This window comes from Mus caroli, chromosome 17 (assembly GCF_900094665.2).
Source record: "Mus caroli chromosome 17, CAROLI_EIJ_v1.1, whole genome shotgun sequence".
NCBI lineage: Eukaryota > Metazoa > Chordata > Mammalia > Rodentia > Muridae > Mus > Mus caroli.
The window spans coordinates 67,602,573-67,625,267 of NC_034586.1; the positions used below are offsets into that span (position 1 = coordinate 67,602,573).

The 22,695-nt window shown below is 41.9% G+C and overlaps 1 protein-coding gene and 2 non-coding genes across 3 annotated transcripts in view; all 3 read left to right on the plus strand.

Annotated features, from left to right (window-relative positions):
* The window catches only part of Wdr43 (WD repeat domain 43), a 42,479-nt gene extending 20,624 nt beyond the window's left edge, over positions 1-21,855 (plus strand). The window contains exons 8-18 of the mRNA XM_021186316.2: positions 1,515-1,686; positions 3,208-3,294; positions 4,249-4,380; positions 5,685-5,813; positions 11,641-11,727; positions 13,072-13,103; positions 13,841-13,904; positions 16,021-16,134; positions 16,692-16,761; positions 20,157-20,206; positions 20,292-21,855. Coding sequence (XP_021041975.1) covers positions 1,515-1,686; positions 3,208-3,294; positions 4,249-4,380; positions 5,685-5,813; positions 11,641-11,727; positions 13,072-13,103; positions 13,841-13,904; positions 16,021-16,134; positions 16,692-16,761; positions 20,157-20,206; positions 20,292-20,477 — 1,123 coding nt within the window. The 3' untranslated portion in view covers positions 20,478-21,855. The remainder of the gene's footprint in view (positions 1-1,514; positions 1,687-3,207; positions 3,295-4,248; positions 4,381-5,684; positions 5,814-11,640; positions 11,728-13,071; positions 13,104-13,840; positions 13,905-16,020; positions 16,135-16,691; positions 16,762-20,156; positions 20,207-20,291) is intronic.
* Positions 3,850-3,927, plus strand: LOC115029772. The gene has a single exon (XR_003835338.1). It is a non-coding gene; the product is annotated as a small nucleolar RNA SNORD53/SNORD92 (small nucleolar RNA).
* On the plus strand, positions 4,550-4,625 carry LOC115029773. Its single transcript, XR_003835339.1, has one exon. It is a non-coding gene; the product is annotated as a small nucleolar RNA SNORD53/SNORD92 (small nucleolar RNA).
* Positions 21,856-22,695: the final 840 nt, after the last annotated feature.

Consider the following 22,695-nt stretch of genomic DNA (forward strand, 5'->3'; position numbering starts at 1 on the left):
AAGTGTTGGGGGTCACGGGCTGTGGCTTTTCATGGGGTAGATAGAGTGAATGCTGGTAATAATAATACAAGTGTGGGTTGGTGTGACTTGTGACTTGTCTTATCTCCTGTGGTGGTTTATTTGCCTGTGTTTATGCGCATGTCACTCGGTGAAGCGTCCCTGTCCTGTTTGACTGATAGGGAAGCAGTATGCACTGATAGAACATTCTGGAGGGCAAGGGGTGTGGTCTTGCCTAGGACGCACAGTGCCAGGGCTCGGTCTCTAGCATACCACGAAGGGTTAAAAATAAACGCTCAGGAAGTTTGCATCTCCTTCCATTTAGCTCTCTTAAAGAATAGCATTTCCATGAGTAGTACTTGAGGAGTTAACACAGTAGTGTGTGTGCAGGGAATGCTTTCCAGTTTGTAAGTAGGACTGGCTGCTGAGGATTTTCACATTTCTCTTTGGCACAGGTAGGCCATTAAAGTTTGTTTTGTTGTAATTATTTTACATATGGGTGTTTGCCTCCATGCATATATATATGTATCACTAGCATGCTTGGTGTACACTGGGGCCAGAAGAAGGTCTTGGATCCCCTGGAACCCTTGAGTTGCCATGTAGGTACTGGGGATCAAACCTGAGTCCTAAAAGAGTAGACAGTGCTCTTAACTTCTCCATCCCCCTTGGAAGAGTTTTAAGCAGAGGATGCGTGGCCTGAGGTTCAGGAGAGTTACTCTGTCCAAGCTGTTGAAAATAGTTTAAAGAGAGGTCAAGGAAGAACAGGTGCACAGTCCAGGGCGTAGAGACAGTTAAATTAGGTGATAGACAGTGTGAGCTCACCAGGAAGAAGTGGGGTAGCAAGGTTAGAGCGTTGGGAGAAAGTGTGTGGTTGGAGCAATGAGGAGCCTGAGTCAGGAATTAGGAGACCAGAGTTTCCTTGCCAAGGACATGCAGGGTGGGTGCTGGGTTCATCGTTCGGAGAGCTGGGAGTGAGCCACAGATGGCTGCAGGATGGAGAAGTAGCAAAGGTTGTGGGAAGGAGAGATTACTATCTTAGAGTGTTAGTGGAGAGCAAAAGTTCCTGGTATAGAGTGTGGGTGAGAAGACAGCTACTGCCCAGGCTGCACAGGTGAGCCAGAACCGGGCAGGGCCAGAGAAGCCTGGAGGGGTTTGATCAGTTCTTAGCTAGGTACCAGAGTGGTGAGGCATTGAGGGTAGAGTAACTGAAAGGACATGTGCGTGTGTGCGTGTGTGTGTGTGTGTGTGTGTGTGTGTGTGTGTGCGCGCGCATGTGTGTGTGTGTGTGTGTGGCCTGACCTTCAGTGCACTGAGAGCTTACTTGGGTGTGTGGAGCCTTCTTTTGGTGTCTGACAGTATTTGAGAGGGGCATAAGAGTTTGAGGGCTGGTGTTGGTAGGGCGTGTAAAGTTTTGAAAGAGACTTGCGTCTTTCTGTCCACCTGTGGTGCTGTGGAGATGAGGGCAGGGTCTTGTGTTGTCACTGGATTCTCTAATCTTACTTTCCCTTTATTTCCAGACATTGCAAAAAGCCCTTGACTTCAAATTGCACAATCCAGATCGCAACACCTGGAAAGGGCAAGAAAGTAACACCAAAACCCATCCCTATTCTAGCAGCTAGCTTTTGCTTAGACAAAATGTCCTTATTGCTGGTGTATGGAAATTGGTTTCAGCCTACCATTGAGCGAGTGGTAAGTAGATGCTACTTTGGATACAAAAATTCAGATTTTTCAAAGGAGTTATTTTTGTTCCTCGATGGAATACTTCAGAGAAAATAAACATGCTCCTCTAGTTAAACTTTCAGTGGTTGGTTTAATTTTTTAGAATTCTTTTATTTTCCTTCACCCAAGAGATACTGAGTGTTATCTTGGTATTTTGTCTAAGAAATCTGATGTTTTCTATATAACTAACTTTAAAATAGTCCTAGTTTCCTGTTTCTACTACATACTGACTGGTTTTGACTGAGGGTCAGCATGCATATGACTCTGGTGAATTCTGCCGTTCCATAAAATGCATTTCTTACCAGTAGCCCTTGGTGGCGCCCACTATATTCTCTACATAGAAATGTAATGGAAATGCCCTGACATTTTTCTTTACTACAGAATATTCTGTAAAGACTTGCAAGTTGTTGGTCTTGTCCAGTAAGTACTTAAGTTGATTTTTTATAATGCTTTACGTGCTAAGTAAGGCTCCTGGGCAGCCAAATAAGCTCTCTTGAGTTTATTACAGAATATTGTTTTTTCTTCCTTATAACGGTAAGAATCAAACTGAGAGCCTCATTCGTGTTAGACAACCTCTGTACCACGGACACAGGCTCTTGTTAGGTGGTACGGCTGGCTGTGGATGTGGAAGGGGCCCTGCTGTTCCTGCCTCTTGGGTGCTGGGATTTCAGGTGTCTGTCAATCCAAGAAGTACTTTGAAAAGTTGATTGTAGACAAACAGCTCAATTAAACAAGGAGAAAAAAATGCTGCTGGAAACTCATCTGCTAGCTGTATGGGGAATCCCTTCCAAATAACAGCCTGTGTTAAAAAGCCTGTTTGGGTTTTACAGATTGGAACTTCCCAGGCATGTGGTGTTAAAGCAGTTTTAAAAGTGATCCTGGCTAGCTCCCAAGTAAATGAGGCAGACTGTAAGGTTTATTTAATCAAGCTTTACAGTGGGGGTCAGAAGTCTAGCCCTGTTCTCTCTTCTGCCCAGCCACTGGTGGGTCAGCTTTTATTGACCGTGGTGGTGGTGGGGGAATCAGCATTTGAATAATATAAGAATAATATCTATGTAGTGTATAATAACATTATGTTCACATAGAACTTTTCTGGGACTAAAGCAGTTTGCATGTGGCTCCTGTTCCCTCATAGAGCACCAGCCTGGACATGCTGATTCCTCTCAGAGCAGGCCTATTAGTAAGCAGTGCTGTCCTCAGCTTGCTTGTAGAACGAACTTGTTTAGGGTAGGACTCAGTTGTTTTATGTGTGGGTTTTTATTTATAAGAATGTTGGACCTTGACCCTTTTTCTGTAAATGAACGTTCAGGTGGCCCATAAACGAGGAGAGCATGCTGCACCAGGGCCTTCAACCTGTGCCTGTGCTCAGCTGCATGGGTCTCAGTGGTGACTAGCTGACTGGTGACATACTCTATGAAAACAGCATTACTAATGGTTGCTTTGTTTGACAATCTTTTTTCCTTCCATCTCCCTTTGAAAAACCATGTCCAGGCTTTGAACTCCAAAGATACTCATATATGTTTGGAAAGAGATATTTCAAATTGCTGGGCTCCAACAGTAGAAACTGCTATAACCAAGGTGAGCACATGATTGGTTTTATGTTTAAAAGATAGATTTGGTTAAATTAATAAATGTATGGTGAGTGCTATGAGCGCTGCCGTGTGAGATTGCGTTGATGAATTTGTTTCTCTCCTGTCTTCTAAGATAGCTTGGTTATTTGGTCTGGATTAAAACTCGTGATTCTTCAGCCTCAGTGGTGGGCTTTCAGGTGTGTGCATGACCACACCATACCTGGCTCTTGTTTTATTCTCTGCTGTTCTCTTGCTTCTCACTTAGAAGTGTGGATTGCGTGTAGACACAGCATTGTAAAGCTCCATGCTGTGCTGTTGATGTAGTGCATGATGATCTGGGCAGAGAACTCTAGGATTGAGTGCGAATAGCGGATTCCAGCATTGCTTATCCCAGCTCGATAGAGCACAGCTTTGGTTAGCAATGTTTCCAGGAAAAATCAACCACAGTGGCACTGGAGTTCCTTGCCGCTCAGACTCTCATTGGGGCATTCTGCTTTGAGTGTGACTTTCTGTGGACACGTAGATACCTTGTTTGGTATGAAACAGGAAGGAAAGCCAACTCACGCTGTGATGATAGCCACATGGTTTCGCGTCTGTCTGAGTCTCAGAGATGACACCTTTCTCTTGGCTGTCTGAGCATGGTTGGCAAGGATTTAATTCTGGAGGATATGAGATGTGTAACTTGAACATTTTTAAAAATCACACAGTATTTGGTAGGTTTTATTTTTCTTGGTTTGTGCTCTAAATGAGATTGTAAACTTTAAAACCATGAGCTTTTAACCAGTATTTTCAGTTTGCCAATATTCAGTTAACAGTGTGTCTTGAATTTCTGCCGTGGTGAGTGCATTTTATTGCACTGTCGGATGGAAAAGCCTGTGGAGGGCTGCTTGCTTTCGTTAGTAGGAAGCCCAAGAACCAAGTTACATCTTTCTTATGTATACCCTGGTATTGTGTGTGACAGGTAAAAACACCAGTAATGAACTCTGAAGCAAAAGTTTTGCTGCCTGGGGTTCCTGGACATCATGCGCCAATCAAGCTGCCGCCCGCCCAGCCCAAAGAGGTCGAGAACAAGAGGAAATTGGGCAGTAATGAGGTAATGGGTCCAAGGGTTGAGAAGTTGTAGGGAGCATCATGGGCAAAGCTAGAGCTGGGTTTTGAGAAGCTTGCCGAGCTTACTGCTGTTTCCAGTCTGTTAACTAGAAGCACACTTTGTCATATCCTCATAGCCGGGCAGGTATTGATTGACTAGATGAAGTCAGGGTTTGCTGTGATGACTGTCATTGGGTTTCGCATATTGCTGAGCTCCCATGATGCCTCTTCTCTTGGCTGTCTGAGCAGCCCTGGCTGGCTATGTGCTGCTGTCTGCTACCGTGATGGTCATGCTCACTGGGACAGCATGATGATCACTCGGCATTTTGGCATTTTAAAAATTGATTTTTTTTTTTTTTTTGAGGTGTGTGTGTGTGTGTGTGTGTGTGTGTGTGTGTGTGTGTTACAGTGTGCCTGTTGTGTGTAGAGGTTGAGGACAACCTGGCACAGTTGTTCTTTTCTTCCACCTCATGGGTTCCAGGGATTAAAGTCAGGTTGGTGGGTTTGGTGGCAGACCTCTTTACCTGCCTGAGCCATCTTGCCAGACTAGCTTTATATTCTTGATGGATAGCTGGGAGGGAGGAGGCTGTGTTAGGGGAAGCTTAGGCTGGTAGCTCTGTTCTTGTACCTTAGTAAAATGCTGGGATTGTTCATGTTTTCTTTTTCTTTTAAAATACTTTTTTATTTTTTTATTTAAATGAGTACACTGTCTTCCGACACACCATGAAAGGGCATCGGATCCCATTAAAGATGGTTGTGAACCACCATGTGGTTGCTGGGAATTGAACTCAGGACCTCTGGAAGAGCAGTCAGTGCTCTAAACCGCTGAGCCACCTCTCCAGCCCCAGTCCTTTCATATTTTAGTCTTTCCAGAGGACTTGTGATTTATATGTTCAGGACATGTGCCTTTCTTGTAAAAACCAAACCAATTTTAATTGTATTTGTATAGTTGTTTTGCCTATATGTCTGTGTACTCTGCATGCAGTGCCTGTAAAGACCAGAGGAGGGCGTCAGATTCTTTGGAACTAGTAGTGTTCTAATGATAGTTGCCATGTGGGTGTTGGGAATCAAACGAGGGTTCTCAGGGGGAGCAGTTTAACTTCTGAGCCATTTCGTCAGTTCCCAGTGTGGCTCTTAGTAGCTGGTTTTGTTAGACTGTGGGGACTATTCTCGCTTTCCTTGCACAGTACTGTTGTGGTGTTGAGAATGTCATTCTGTGCCTGAGGTGTGAATCTGAGCTTGTTTGCAAACCACCCTACACTGCCCCTCTCCTTGTCTGGCTAACTTAGTGCTGTTTCCATTCTGTAGGCTACCATCGAGGAGCGCCTTGGTGCCATGGATCTGGATAGAAAAGGAAGGAAGGACGACCTTCAGACAAACAGCTTTGCAGTCCTCCTTACACAGGGCTTAGAAAGCAATGATTTTGAAATATTAAATGTAAGTATTGTGACAGATTTTCAGTGAATTGAGAAAGTAGGAATTGTTGAACCTGTATTTGTAGAATGAAGAGTCACATTATAAAGCAACACGTGACTTAAGTTTTGGTCAGTTCAGTTAGAGGTTAGTTATGCTTGGTGGTAATATACAGTCAGTCACCAACCTACCACGGGGTATGCTAATTCTCTTAAACCTGGAATGCATTTTCTCATAGAAATGCTATTTTGAATTGTTGGGTTCAAAAGCCTGTATAAAGTGCAGCTGAACTATAACATTCAGCATTGTAGATCACAATTTATATTTCTTTCTGTAGGAAAATGCGTTCCTGAGTTTTTACTCTGGATTCCAGAAACTTATTTCCCCTGGCCGTGAGGGGGCAGTGAGGTGGAGCCTTGGCAATGGGTAGGAGTCCGGGGGGAGATTGAAGAGGGTTGGGGTTATGTTGTTGCTTAGCTGTAGAGACTTAAGGACACATTAACATTTGTCTGTGTAAGTTGGTGACTGCTTGTGGGAAGCTCTTTTTTGCCTCTTAATTTCAGTTTACACAGAAAAATTGAAACACAATAAATAGTCTTTAAGTACTGCCTGATAAGATTAATGTGATTTTCATTTAAGTTCTGTCTTCCTGACTTAGCAGTATTAGTTCAGTCAGTATAGATGACATTAAAGTTGTGACCTGTAAATGCTGTCTGATTTTTCAAATAGATTTCGATGTGCTTATCTAATATCTCTTTATAATTTGTATAAAGAGAGGAATCCAACAGCTCTAAAAAACCTCAAATTACTTTCTAAGTAGTTTCTTATGATATATTTTAGGTGAATTTTAGTTTAATGTGGCTTGGAAAACTAGACAAATGATGAAAGATTTGATGAAAATCTGTGCAAAGCATTTACTTGGCAGCAGTACCTTTGAGCACAGTGAAGCCTGCCTGCCACCATGATCTGAAACCTTCCTCAATAGATGAACCAGTTTTAGCACAGTACAGCAGATGACCAGAAACCCATCTGTCAGGTTCATAAGCTCCCACAAATGCTCGCCTGTCCCTCATGTGTTCATTTATCTGTTCATATGCTTCTGTGGGTGGAATAAAGCTTAGAAACGATTGGATACTGTTTAACGAAAGCTAATGGCAATTTAAGAAAATGTTTTATTATTAAACATCATGTGAGTTGCAAGTATGTGTATAAAAATCATAGGGTATAAAAATCAAAGGAATAAATTGTCATTTGGACACTTTAAGAATCAGCAACTGTTCTTGAAGACATGTTAGATGCTGGAAGTATTGGGGCCATTTGTTAATCTCAGCAGTTGAGGTGAGGCAAAGACCAAGGCCAGCCTGATGTGCATAGCCAAGGACAGTCAGAGTTACATAGAGACATCCTGTCTCAAAAAAAGACAATGATAGTCTAGATTATAGTGCACATAGAAGGATGAGGCAGGAGGATTGTGCTTTTCAAGCTAGCCTGTTTGTGACATAGCAAGAGCTTATTCCAGCAAACCAACTCACAGTGTTAGGACCGTGAGACAGAGCATCACTATGGATCAGCACTCTCCAGGCTGCACAGGCTGTGTTAGCATCACAGAGTTTTACCCAGTGTATATACAAATTCTTTAACAAGATGTCATTAAAAAACCACTAGCGGTAAGAACAGACAGCATCCGGAAGTCAGATGGACAAAGGAGTGTGTGTGCAGCCAATGCTGACTGTTATTTTTACGTTTGTTTGCTGTGCACTTGCTTGTTGTACATACTAGAGAGTGCTGCAGGGGCATGCGGAGGGCGAGGACAACTTTGGGACTTGCTTCTGTCCTTCCACCATGTAGGTCCTAGGGGTGACATTTACTTGTCAGACTTGGTAGTAAATCCTTTGTACTTGGAGCCATCTCACCAGCCCACATGGAAAAAAGTTGTTGTTGTTGTTTTTTTTAATGACATTAATCAACACAGAAAGGCAAAGCAAAATCAGTGAGTTGGTTTTTTTTTTTTTTTCCGAGACAGGGTTTCACTGTATAGCCCTGGGTGTCCTGGAATTCACTTTGTAGACCAGGCTGGCCTCCAATTCCGAAATCCACCTGCCTCTGCCTCCCAAGTACTGGGATTAAAGGTGTGCACCATCACTGCCTGGCATCATTGAGATTTAATATGTTATATTTGCTATATATTGTTTAAGATGTAAAATGATGACATTGTGCAGCCTGCAGACTTTTTAGATTTATCAGTGCAAGGATTGTGCTACTTAGAGACTCATGATGTGGATGAATTGTAAAGTATATACTCTTAGGGTTAAGTCTGAGAAGGGTGACTTTTACATAATAGACTCTGGAAAATGCACGCTCCTGTGAAAACAGTGGCTGTGTTGGGGTGGAATTTAAAGGAGAGAGATTGTAAAAGTCCCAGGGAATCTTGAGATAATAGAACGTTCTTAAACTGCTTGTTTCCTGGAAAAATGTGCTTGTCACATTGACAAAATACTTTATTTATTTTTTTATTTTTTTAAGATTTATTTATTTATTATATGTAAGTACACTGTAGCTGTCTTCAGACACACCAGAAGAGGGAGTCAGATCTCGTTACGGATGGTTGTGAGCCACCATGTGGTTGCTGGGATTTGAACTCCTGACCTTTGGAAGAGCAGTCGGGTGCTCTTACCCACTGAGCCATCTCACCAGCCCCCAAAATACTTTATTTTTAAATGTTTTATTCTTGTGTAGTAAAGTTGTGAGAGGAAAAAAGTCTCATTGCTAGAGTTATCTTCTTGTAATATCTTCTAATAGTTGTAACTGGCTTATAGGGCCATTTCGTTGAATATGACCTCTAGAGAAGCTACTGTAGCTGATTGGTTTCTGTTTTGTTTTTGAGACAGCATCTCTCTCTCTTTCATGTCCTAGAGCTTGCTTGGTAGACCATCCTGGAACCATACTAGAGATCTGCCTGCCGCCTCTGCCCTCTGAGGGCTGGGACTAAAGTTGTGCCCACCACCAAATCCAGTACTGATAGAGTATTTAGGATAATATTTTTTTTTTAATTTAAATTGCTAGCATTATAGCCTCCGTTGATAGCATAAGAACTATTGGGTAGCTTATTAAAACTTTTTCTCTGCCTTGAAGTTTCAGATTACATCCAAGTAGTTAGGCCTCAATCTTAATTAGCATCTTTTAGTTCTGGTGGCTCGTTATCTATCTGATTATTAATACTAGCCTCTTCCATTCTCCCAAGCTGTTCAGATTGATCAAGTACACGAGCATTCTGTTTAGATCGGGAGGAGATTCCTTCCCTTTGTTCCCTGTTCATTCCCTCCCTCCCTCCCTCCCTCCCTCCTTTTTTTGGCCTGGTGATGTAGTTGAGGTTGAGTTTGAACTCCCTGTTTTTAGGATATAGAATTAATGTGGTTCTACTGAATTTGTGTGGCATCCTTCATGCTAAGAAAGCATTCAACCAACTGGGGAAAGCATTCACACCCCCCAGCCTCCATCCATCCACCCATCCATTCAGATTTAGACATGGTCTCACTGTATTGCCCAGGTGGCCTTGAACTTACAAATAGCCTCTTGGTTTTGTTTTTCTTAATCATTCTCCCTTTTGTTTGCTTTAGTCCTTTCTATGTGTCCTTGAGACACAGTCTATTTCTTTACTAGTGCATTATATATATCCCTGAATGCATAAATGTTGTTTCACCTCTTGGATGCTGGGATTCCAGGCATGCCTCACCATGTCTGTCTCTGTATGTGTGTTTGTGCATCTTTTTGTCTTTGGGCCCTGCACATGCAGCGATGTGTTGCGCCCCCCCCCCCCCCCAAGAGGCTTATTTAGTCAACCACAAAGAAAGCAGACACAACAGTAAGAGTGTGATGAGGCTTCATTTAAAACACAGGAGTGACAGGCTGGCTTCTATATTGGCTCCACTACATACTCTCTTGCTTTCATTAAGACAGTAGATTCCTGAGTGAGTAGACGGTTGCAGCCATCGACAGAAAGTGACAATATCCAGATGTTTTTGGGAGCTTTTGGATGATTAGAACTTTGATCAACATTATAATAGGGGTTATTTTAGGAATGTTTAAAGTCACCACATATGTTCAGCTTTATTGATAAAGTTTTATTTATTTATTTATTTATTTATTTATTTATTTATTATATGTAAGTACACTGTAGCTGTCTTCAGACACTCCAGAAGAGGGCGCCAGATCTCGTTACGGATGGTTGTGAGCCACCATGTGGTTGCTGGGATTTGAACTCTGGACCTTTGGAAGAGCAGTCGGGTGCTCTTACCCACTGAGCCATCTCACCAGCCCGATAAAGTTTTAAATCAGCACATTATGCTTTAGTAGAGTAGGTTTTTCTTGTTTGTTTTTTATTGCTGATGCTCAAAGTCAACGTGTATGTGTGCTAGCTGGCACTCTCCTGGGTTATGTCGGTGGTTGTTTTGTTATTGTTGAGTCAGTATAGAACTGTGTAGTCCAGGCTAGCCTTAGACTCCTGAGGCCTGAGGATTATTTGCAGCTTTTTTTTCTCTCTTTTTTTCTTTTTTAATCAGTGCTGAAATCAAGCCCTTGGCCTTATATATGCCAGGCACTAAGTGGCCTACCCTTAGAACTTTAAAACAATGCTAAGACATTATACTGGTAAGTTGGCCATGCCGGGCACATTTGTGACCTTCCTACCTTAGCCTCCAGGTAGCTGGCATTACAGTGCCTGGCAAAGTGCTTAACTTCATAGTTTGCTTTGAACCTTATATATTGTTTATTTGAAAATGAAATTTAGGGAGCTGGAGAGAAGGCTCAGGTTAGGATCACTGACTGCTCTTCCAGAGGTCCTGCATGGTGGCTCACAACCATCTGTAATAGGATCTGATAACCTCTTCTGCTGTGTCTGAAGACAGCTACAGTGTATTCATATATAAAGTAAATAATTTTTAAAAGAAAGAAAGAAAGAAAAATAAAATTTAGTTTAATCAAGAATTATTAGATCAGGACATTTTATGCCTCGATTTCCCAATGATTGTTTGTGTACATGTGTGTGTATGTGTGTGTGTGTGTATGTGTATGTGTGTGTGTGTGTGTGTGTGTGTGTGTGTGTGTGTGTGGTTTTTTTTTCCTGGAACTCACTTCGTAGACCAGGCTGGCCTTGAACTCAGAAACCCGCCTGCCTCTGCCTCCCAAGTGCTGGGATTAAAGAAATCTTATAATTATGTGATGTTTAAAGGTAGTCGGTGGAGTCATGTTGGTTTAAAGGTCATCTTTATAAGCAAGTAAAATCTGATGGGGATTCTGAAAGGATTCTAAGGAACTGGAATTAACTGGAAGCTAACTGACTGTGTTTTCCTTTGATACCCTGTCACTTAGAGACAGTGTCTTCAGGAAGGACATTGAGTGGGCTCTTTTCTCCCACTCCTCCTCCTCTGCTTCTCTGAAATGCCCCTGTTTCTGTCCTGGAACACTGATCTTCTCCTTCTCTATAACACAGAGTTGGATCTGGCTTCTCCCAGAGAGAAAGCCTTAAAGGGCTTTGGGTGAAGCATCTATTAATCATTTGATTGGTTTACATTCTTATCAGATGGTGACAATTTAAAAGAGCTTTCTTTGAAACAAACTTTTGTCTCACTCTGTGGAGACAGCTTACGTTAGTAAAATGGACGTTGTAGAGCATCACCAATATCATATTCTTGTTTTTAAACAAGTGTCTAGAGACAGACAGACGGTGTTTAGAGTGTCCGCTCAGTCAGGTCAGTGCTTTATTGCCTTGGTCTCTTTCCAGTTGTTACTAAGTTTTCAGGTGGACTCCTTATTGGAAGTGTGCCTGTCTTCATTGTCACTTATTTTTTCACAGAAAGTGCTTCAAACTAAGAATGTAAACCTAATAAAGAAGACTGTGCTGAGGATACCCTTGCGCGTTGTCATCCCACTGTTGCAAGAGGTAACTGCTGCCGTTGAAAGGGAGCCAGGGAAGACTGCGCACAGTGCGGCTGTGTGCGATTGTAACGGAGCACCCACCACGGAGCCCGCTTTGCTGTCTTTCTTTCTCCCTTTGTTTGTGGAGTACTCTAATCCTGTGTGCTGTAGTCCCACTGTGTGATAACTATTAAGATTACCTAGTTGGACACCAGAAGTAACTTGCACGATTTCTGCAGAGCTAGTTCTGCCCTGTCGTCAGTGACTCTCTTTAACTGTATTAGCCAAGGTAGGGAGTGGCTAGTGACGGGAGCAGTGTGGTATACTTAGCAGAAGCACTAAGCGGCACCAAGTGTGAGACTCAGGACCTGCACCCATTCTGGGTGTCAGGGAAAGTGGACGTCAAGGCCATCGCTGTGCTGAGTTCAGTGTGAGTGCTTGCTCACTATTATAGTCGGGAAAACTTAAGTTCCTTTAAAAGAACATTTGCAATATACTTTTATTTTCCAAAACTGTAATTCTACTGAAATAGAATTCAGTGCTTATTATTAAATATCAGCCTGGAAGAAGGACTGCTTTGTAATAGAAGTTGTATTTGAGTAGTTATATTTTTTTAACATAATGAAGTATTTTTGTGAGTGGTTTTGGTAATAGTATGTGCTATTTTTACATCATTAATAGGAAACATTTAAAAACCTGCACGGTGGCTCACAACCATCTGTAATAGGATCTGATGACCTCTTCTGCTGTGTCTGAAGACAGCTACAGTGTATTCATATAAAGTAATAATAAAGTAAATAATTTTTAAAAGAAAGAAAGAAAAATGAAATTTAGTTTAATCAAGAATTATTAGATCAGGACATTTTATGCCTCGATTTCCCATGTACTCATGGAATTGAGTTATTGTCTGTCCTAAATTAAAATTTGCTTTCCCTGCATTTTCCCATACATTTTATGTATTTTAAAACTGGACCTACTGTTTAAACACCGCGAAGTTAGCTCTTTCCTATGTACAGTGCAGTTGTTCAAAAGGACCACATATGTTCATAGATTGTCCAAGTGTCATTCCAGAAAGAATCTTGTTCCTTTAGTAGTGACCTTGTATGCCCCTCCCAGGCCTTCATATTTATAGGCAGTCACCAGTCTATATTTGGTCGTAGTGTGTTTGCCTATTGAACATTCATTCATTCAAACCCTAGTCTATATTTCTGTCAGGTAATTAGTCTTACGAAAATGAATTCAAATTTGTTGTGTTGAGTAAAAATAGCTTGCCAGGTGGATAGCTTCTGCAGCTCTCATTGCCCTGGGGAATTGGTGGAGAAAGCTTGACTTTGCAATGCTGATGGTAATTGTATTTTCTCTCCTGTAGCTTACAAAGAGGTTACAGGGACATCCCAATAGGTAAGCTATTTTCAGTGACTTACGTTTCTTCTTGTTTGACACCGAGCCTTACTATGTAACTTACTGGCGTAGAACTTAGTATTTCCTGCCTCAGCAAAGGTGTGTGTGACTGTGAGTTGAATTACTGTCCTGTAGGTAAATTAAGAGCAGCAGTGCACACTTTGACTCCAGCACAGGAATGTGGATCTCTTTTTTTTTTTTTTTTTTTTTAAAGATTTATTTATTTATTACATGTAAGTACACTGTAGCTGTCTTCAGACACACCAGAAGAGGGAGTCAGATCTTGTTATGGATGGTTGTGAGCCACCATGTGGTTGCTGGGATTTGAACTAAGGACCTTTGGAAGAGCAGTCGGGTGCTCTTACCTGCTGAGCCATCTCACCAGCCCCGAATGTGGATCTCTTGAGCTGGGCTCACGTGTGGTTACAAAATGGGATTCGGTTGAGTGTGTTTGGATGATTGTTACTGTCCTGGTATAAATTAATTATATGAGGTAAAGCCTGGTCTTTAGTCTTGAAGTATTAATTGGGATGGGGGGCCGCTGTCCTGCTTGTTAGTAGAACCTGCAACCGCTAATATTTTAGAGAAATTTCTGCTGGATTCATCTATGGTAGAACAAAAGGCCAGCGACATACAGTGTTTGATGGTTGCCTGCCTTCACTGATGTGTTCTAGTTTGTTATATTTGGTTTTGAACCCCTGAACATCTTCTTTACTTGGCTTTCTCCTCTTTGCTAGTGCTGCTTTAATGATTCAGTGGCTGAAGTGTGTGCTGACGATCCATGCATCATACCTATCCACGGTGAGTCTTCTGAGGGTGAACCACCAGTTAGGCTTTGGTAGGGTTAGAAGTGAAAGCTGCCCTTTGCTTCTGTTATTTATTCATCATCATCATCACTGTGCTGCTGGGCTGCTTGCTGGTTTGTTTCTGAGACAGGGTCTCGGTCTGTATCCCTTTCTGTCTTAAAATTTGCCCTGTAGACAAGACTGTCTTGGAACTCACGGAGCAGAGCGCTGCCTGGCTCTGCCTACAGGGTGATGTCATTAAAGGCATACACCATCACCTCCAGCAAGCCTTTAATCTCAGCACTTAGGAGGCAAAGATGACTTTCTGTGAGTTCAAGGCCAGCTTGGTCTATAAAGTGAGTTTCACAACAGCTGAGGCTATGTTATACAGAGAAACCATGTCACAAAACACCGAAATAAATAAATAGATATATCAAGTAAATAGAAAAATCTTAATACCAGGAAAATAAGTTTTTTCTGTTATAATATGATTGGACTCTTTGGTATATTTGCATATGTTTGTTATGTTTTGAGTTTTTAATTTTAAAGGAATTGTTTATTTGTATCTGTGATGGGGGTTGCCCGTGGTGTGAGTTGTGGAGGTCAGAGGACAGCAGAGCTTTCTCTACTATGTAGGTTTTGGTGATCAGATTCACGTCATCAGACTTACCAATAAACAACTTCACTGTGCCATTTCACTGGCCTGTATTGACGTTTTTTCTTTATTTTCTGTGTATGAGTATTTTGTCTGCATATATACATATATGCCAGATGCCTGTGGAGCAGAACATTGGATATCCTGGATCTGGAGTTAGCAGTGACTGTGAGCCACCGTGTGTGGGGAACCAAATCCGAGCCCTCCCAACTGCTGAGTCCTTTCTGCGGCCCCATCCTGAGGGTTCTGTTTTGTGTGTGAGGCAGGGTTTCACTCTGTAATTTGGGCGGGCCTGTAGTGTGGCCAGACCTGTCTTTGTACTGCAGTTACAAGCATGAGCTGCCACACATGGCTGTCAGTTAGATTTTTAAATTAAAAAATCCTAATTTTATTTGCTTAGCATTTTATGGTACGTTTTCCTCGAAAGTTAATATATGGCTTAAGGGAAACATTCCATAATTAAGTTATAGGTCCCCCCCCCCACCTTACGTGTATATCTATAGTATGCATTCGTATATGTGGGACTATATGTGTGCACATTACATGTGTGTGGAGACCCAAGGTTGGTGTCAGGAATCTTTGTTACTCTTCCACCTTAATTTTTGAGGGAAGGTCTCATTCAAACCAAGACTTGCCAGTTGAGGCTGGAATTGTAGGCAGGCTGTCCCTTCCACCTGACAATTACCCCGGTTCTGAGGATCTACTTGTGTGGCTCCAGCCTCTGAGCCATCACTGCAGCTCAGCTCGCCTCTCCCTGTATAGTCTCACTAATGTCCCGCCTGCTTATTGTATCTTGCTCTTCACCTTAGGCTCCTTTCCTACAGTGCTTCCAAACAGGCACACATTCTATTGTAAGTTTGGGGTGAGTGCTGACAGAATGCTGGAACAGGGGGAACAAGCAGTAATGGTTTTGTGTTCAAATGTCAGAAATGAGGCCAGGAAAGGCTAATTTAAAGGGCAAAGTATAGCATCCTTTCCCATCTCCAGGTTTCCTGTTGAATTCTTCAGTGTGATTGATGGGATTCATTAATAGGAGCGTTCTGTACTGTGTGGTATGTGAGGTTCACCTTGTCCTCCACGGCTCTGTCCTGACAGCTGGGAGGAGTGCCTGGCTCTTGAGAGCCTATGGCAAGTGTAGATGATGTGCTGGGTACCCACTGGGCAAGAGCTAAGGGATGTATAGTGAAGTATTTTTGATATCTATCCTCTGTTGACCTTATCTGAAATAATTGAACAATGAATGAGATTTTATGCTGCCTCCTGCTCTACCTAATGTTTTGTGTGTTTTGAGTTGATATTCTTGCCAGGATACACCAAGGGCTTTCTTTGAAAGTTTGTTGTTGCTGGGCTGTGTCCAAACCCTCTGTTGCTAGACTTGTGACACCTGCTTGTGTAGGGCTGGCTCCTGTGTCCTCTTTAGAATGTGCTGATGATGCCAAGTGCTTATTTGTCTGTCTGTCTGTCTGTCTTCTCCTAGTTGCCTGACCTAGTACAGCAGCTGGGAATACTCTACCAGCTGATGGAAAGCAGAGTCAAAACTTTCCAGAAACTCTCAAACCTGCATGGAAAACTCATTCTTCTCATCACACAAGTGAGCAAATCAGATGGTTTGGGGCTCCCACCTGGGGGTGGCGAGGACAATGAAGAGTTACCCAAGCAGTGAGAGACCGAGTTTAGTAAGAAGTTGGCAAGTCAGAGTCCCAGCTTGAACCGGGAGTTTCCTGAGTAACAGACAGTATGGAAGCCTGACTGTCCGCACCCTGCCTCTTGTTCATTCCTTTTTCCCCCAGCCTGGCCATGAACCTACTCTGTAGCTGAGATTTTACTCCTGCCTCTTCCTCCAGTTGCAGGCGAGCACTCATCAACTGAGCTACATGCTCAGATTCAGCAGTGTGCGTTTAGCTCAGCTTACTATGAGCAGTGAGTCACAGGGTGTCTAGCTAACAGTGTGCAGTAAGATAGTCTAACCACTGCACATAGTGACACTTAGAGTCATTTTCCCTTTTATATTTGTCTCATGTTTGTTCCAGATTGTTTTGGGTCCTTCATTCCTATGGAAGAGGCCAGTTGGGGAGGATAAAGTAGCTGGGTGTGTTAACGTCTATACTTGGAAGAAGCTTATAATTGCTTTGTAATTCCTTCTTTCAGGTTACAGCATCAGAAAAAACGAAAAAAGGGATGTCTCCCGGACAGAAGGCAAAATTGGTGTATGAAGAAGGTAAAGGTTGGCCTAGAGGCTGGTGGCTGACTGGCCTTGGCTTCCTCTCAGTCTGTGCTTTCCTTCCCTGTTTAGAAATGGCCATGGACAGTTGTCTTTACAACTTTTGGGGTGGCGGTTGCAGTGATAGGCTTTGTTATGGCTGTATCTGTCTTCAGACACAGAATCTACAGTCAGCTGGTGTTAATAGGTGATATGCAAATGAGCAAGTGTTCTGAACACCAAGACCAGCAAAAAGGAGTCAGCATTATAATATCCCAGTAATTTCATAGAAAGTTCTTAGAGAAAACTTTACTTATAGCAGCAGTCAAAGCTAGGAATACTGGAAACTGTCTAAACGTGAAGTAGAATGTTTATAGGAAAAAAATAATAATATTCCTCTATATTCCAGTAATTTTCCCTGTATTATTTAATATTTTGCTTGCATTGAGTCAAGATGATCACAGTATTTGTGCTGTAGATGAGCAGGGTTAGAAGTCTGACTTAGCCCTGACCTATAGAACTGTGGGCTGTTGGCAGGCAACGTCCGTGACAGGCTGTGTCAGAGGTGACAGCCTAGCAGGAAGTGCTGCGAACACTGACCATTCATGAGGTGCAGAAGGCTGCTGGGTCACACTGGTCACTTTACTTTTCATGCCCTAAAAAAGCCTCCTAAGTGTAAAAGTATAGTGACTTTAAGAAGTGTGGACTGCATCCTTGGGTGGCACTTCATACAGTGAAATGTTGTAAATGTCAGAGTTAGGTTGGTGGAAACTCATGGGGACCGGGCGCGTCTGTGTGTCCTTTGTAATGGAATGTCGCTGCACCCACTTTGATTTGGGTGCTTGTAGGAGTTGAAGCCAGTGCCTGACATGTTGTGAGCACGGCTTGGGCATGCTTGTGGGGCCCCATGGGCCTGTATGGTCTGATGTTCTCTGGATTCTTACTGCTTGGAGCTAGGTTTTCTTAATAAAATTTAAATGGAGCACTGAATTTCAAAAGGTGAAGGAAGAAGCAGGTGCAAGAAGCTTGTGTAAAAAAAAAAAAAAAAATGAAGCACCACGAAGAGGCCCCCCTTTCGAAAACATTTTTCATTAAAATATATATCAGGTAGACAGCATTATTTGTAATTGCATTATATATTTTCACATTTAAAAATTGGATTTTACTTTTTAATGAGATAAATATCTCATTATGATACTTAACTCATAAATAAAATCATTGGGGGAACCTAAGGTTTGCAAATGAGTATATTAAGGCTGGAGAAAAGTGGCTTTAAAAACTCGAGCAAGAAGAGTTGCATAGATTTGACCATTATAGGCTTATTTATAGAATACTGTAACAATTACAAACAGAACAGTTCTTCACTAGTGGGGATGGTTTATTCCCCCAGCACAGCATCATGTAATATGCACATGATAGAGTAGCAGGAGCCCCAGGTGGAGACACACATAACTCATGACCACAGTGTCTCTCATTACTGTGCAGCAGCATGTGTGTGGGCATACAGTGGCTTATAGAACTTAATTTCTTTAGAATAAATAAACATGGCCAGGATATTTAAGTTCAAGTGTAGGAATACAATTTTTAGGTATCAACTGCCTTAAAGAAAAAGAAAAACAGTGTTTCATTTTAGAACCTTGGCTTGACTCAGAGATCTGCCTCCCACTGTCTCCCAAGTGCTGGGATTAGAGGCATGCACCACCACGCCTGGCTACTTCCTTAGTTTTTAGATTAATTTATTCATGCATGCATGTATGTATGTATGTATGCATGCATGCATGTATGTATGTATGTAAGCTGTCATGTTGGTACTGAGAATGGGGCCTTAACTTTATCCTGTGCCAGTTTACCTTTACCTCTTTTTAAAAAAAAAAAACCACTTATGTATAATGTGTTTCTGCTTATTCAGACCAGACTCGAGCCTTGACCTGACATTAAACCTGGCTTGTAAAAGTCTTTCAGGTCCTAGTGGTGGAGACTTGCTGAAGAGACATCATTTAACTCCATAAACTGCTCCTGTGTATGGTTGTGGATTTTGTTTGTTTTTTAAATTTTATTTATGCTATGTATATGAATGCTGTTTCTGCATGTACATCTGCATGCTAGAAGAGGGCATCAGGTCACATTACAGATGGTTGTGAGTCACCATTTGGTTTCTGGGAATTGAACTCAGAAACTCTGGAAGAGTAGAAAATGTCCTTTAGGGGCCTGGAGAGATGGCTCAGCGGTTAAGAGCACTAACTGCTATTCTGAGTTCAAATCCCAGCAACCACATGGTGGCTCACAACCATCCGTAATGAGATCTGATGTCCTTTTCTGGTGTGTCTGAAGACAGCTACGGTGTACTTACATATAATAATAAATAAATCTCTAAAAAAAAAAAAAAAGAAAGAAAGAAAAAATGTCCTTTAGCCACTGAAGTACTTTCAGTTTACCCTGAAAATGCTGAAATTCTTTTGAACTTGATGAGGGAGGCTGAGTCAGGTTTCCAGTCCGCCAGGCAGGTGGTTTTCATCTTTGTACTGCCTTAAACAAGAACCCATTCAGCTTGTTCTTCTCTTCATTTCCCAGGTGCTTAGGTAACAATCTAGCTCTGTCATGTTGCACATTTGAATGTTTCATTTTTTAAAACTGTACAATTAACAGGTTGTTTTCCTATACGAAGTGCTTTTGTTGTTGTTACAGGTCACAAACTGCGGTAGAGGCGGTTGTTTTAGATATATAGCCCATCACTTTTTATGTAGAATATTTACACACCCACTGTCTATTTGGTGGTCCAACAATAATTGAATATTTTAAGGTGAGATTGTATAGGCTGTTGATACTTGAAATAATGTTTCTGTGCATATACATATTAATGTTATGGCTAGAGATGGCTCAGAGGTAAAGAGTGTGTTCATTCCCAGCATCCCCCCATCAGATTCTTGTAAACTCAGCTCCCTGGTACCCTTGTGTTTCTACTGGCAGCTACTCTTTAAGGCATCTACACAAATACATGCACATTTTGTTTTATTTTGAAATAAAGATAAATTTTAAAAACAGGAGTAATAAGCCAGGTGCTGGTGGTGCACACCTCTAACCCCAGCACTAAGGAGGCAGAGGAAGGCGGGTCTCTGTAAGTGTGAAGTCAACCTGGTCTACAGAGTGAATTTTAGGACAGGCAGAGCTACACAGAGAAACCCTGCCTCAGAAAAAACAAGGGGGTTGAGAGTCATAGTAACGTTAGAAGCTGAACTTAGAACATGTATGCCCTATACCTGTAATCTCAGCCTAGGTGGCTGAAGCAGGGCGACTGCAAGCCCCAGGCCCGTCTGTGCCACACAGTGTCCTGATGTAACCGTGCAGACAGCAAGAGAGCTTCTCACTGAGCAGTGCACGCTTGGTCTCAGCGCTGTTCTGCTGTTCTCTTGCAGAGTCTTCTGAGGAGGAGTCTGACGATGAGATCCCAGAGAAGGATTCTGATGTGAGTGATGTTTTCTGCTCCGTCTGTTCTTCTATCCTCACTGTCAGGGAGCTTCATTAATTCTTTTCTTTGCTATTTCCACCAGGATAATTGGGACGAAGATGAAGACAGAGACAGTGAAAAAGATGAGGGCGTTGATGAAGACAATGAGGAGGAAGATGAGGACATGGAAGACAAAGAAGAGAATGAGGAGGACAGAGAAGTGTCAAGTGAAAAAGAATTAAATGGAGATTCGGATTTAGATCCTGAAAACGAGAGTGAAGAAGAATGAAGACAGATGCAGCCAACCAGTCACACGGGAGGCCTGGCTTGCCTTGCCCAGTGCTGCCTATAGCATCCTCCCAGGGAGGCTTGCCCTGTGCCAGAAGACAAGAGGCCACCATATGCTTCCAAGTTGACAGGCAATTCCCACACTTCCTTCCTGTCCTGAGTGCCCCAGACTTTAACTGTGTAAATAAGAGTGTTTCATTCAAATGTTAATAAACTTTACACAGTAAATAGACACACTTTCTGCAATGTACTGACATGAGTGTCCAATATATGGTATATTTTTCTAATATAATACTCTGGTATGATTGGTTCTGTTGGAAACTGATTTAGGTGAATACAGACATACCATAGGGGTCTGGAACTGGACGCTGTAAAGGAGTCGGTTCTCATCTCAGGTTGGTATCTTTCATCCAGTCCAAAATGCAAACGGCACTAATTAATTGTTCTTAATCCGGCAGGTCTAATTTGACACATTTTCATAAAGCATGAAGGAATAACTAAGTTAAAGTGAAAATGGTTGTGATTTACAGAAATAAAATCCCAGTGTCCACTCAACGCTGGTCTGACTCAGATCCGGTTGGGTGGTTGGAGTGCTTCCCCAAATAACCACTTATTTTTTAAAGTGTCATGTGAGATATTTTTTTAAACAAAACAAAATAATGGTAATTAAAGAAGCAAAGCTTCAGCCATACTAAGGGGTTTCTTGTCTGCAGAGTGTAGAGACTCATCCGTGTACAGATGAGACCTGCTCGTCACGCGACTGTAACCCTTCAGTCCTAGCTGCTTTTGAAGAGGTTTCCATTTTTATTTAAATTACTAATGGATCAGAGAACAATTGTTTATTTTTTCCTCTTTGGTTTTAGATATTAATAATAACATTACTGGAATTTTTTTCCAAAGAAACTATTTTTATAATTCAGTAATTTAATGTTTTTGTTCCTTTTCATTGCCCACTCTTGGCAGGGCTAGGGTATCTGTTTATCTTTCAAAATGATAAATCTGACTCAAGATTTTTTATGTATGTATAAATAAGTATTTTGGTGTGCTACACAGCTTTTTCAAATTACCAGTAATTTGTCTTGTTTTTAAAGAGTGGGCCAGTACTAACTTATCTTGGTGTTCAGCAAGGGATGCAAACAGAGAGCTCACTTCTGCAGGTCTAAGCAGATGCGTGTTTTTCCCACCCGTGACTGTAAGAATGCTCTCTGGGAGGACTTCCACCGGGGCAGAGCAGGCTGCCCAGCCGAAGCGGGAAGGGCATGTTGGGCAAGCTGCTGGAGCGACTGATGTACAGTTGTTATTTGTCTATAAATGGAGCTGTTTATGGCAATTTAATATCATTCTCTTTGTAAAGTGAATAAATACTCATCTTTACCCAGCGCATGTCTCGTGGTGTATATAGAGTGCACAGGTGTGTGTTTGGGCTTAGGCCTATGGTGTGAGGGTTTTAAGGTGGTTTCACTCCTAGAATTCACAGGGAAATACTTTGAAGGCTTGCTGTGTTATCAAGTTCACAACAGTAGAGCAATAGGCATCTTGTTTTAAATCTCACTCCAGTGACAGCTGGTTATTATTATTTTTTTTAGTCTCTGCTGGTTGGGTTGCAACTCCATATGTCAAGGTTCTAGGCAAACAGGAAGCATTTATGTCTAATTAGGTATGAAGAGACAACAAAGGAAGTTTTTGGTTTANAAATGTCTGATAAGATCCACACTGTCTGTCTGTTTCTGTCTGTCTGTCTGTCTATCTATCTATCTAATCTAATCTATCTGTGTTAAGAGTTTCACTTAGTCTATAGCTGTGGGAGGCCAGCTGAGAATGAGCCTTGGTTGTCTGGTGTCTTCTATCTTCCTACTTTATTGTTGGAAACTTTGAAGCCTGCAACCATTGTCCATGATCACATGTTATAGTTGGTTTTCATGGTTATTCTTAACCTAGAATATTCTCCCTCTGCTTGTGTGTTATTTTTGATACTAGGTGAGTTCACATAAATTGTGAGTACAGTCCCAGAAGTCCTGGGCTTGTGTGATGGATGCCTTAGATATAGACAGCTACTGAATATGGGACGTGTTTATGTGAGTAGATGTTAAGGCTTCTGGTTTGGGGTTTTGAGTTTTTAATGCCGAAGGTTTGGAAATTAAGTTTGTGCGTGAAGTTAACATGATTCCTGTGAAGGCCATTTCCCAGCATGCCACACTACATTACTCACGTGACTCACT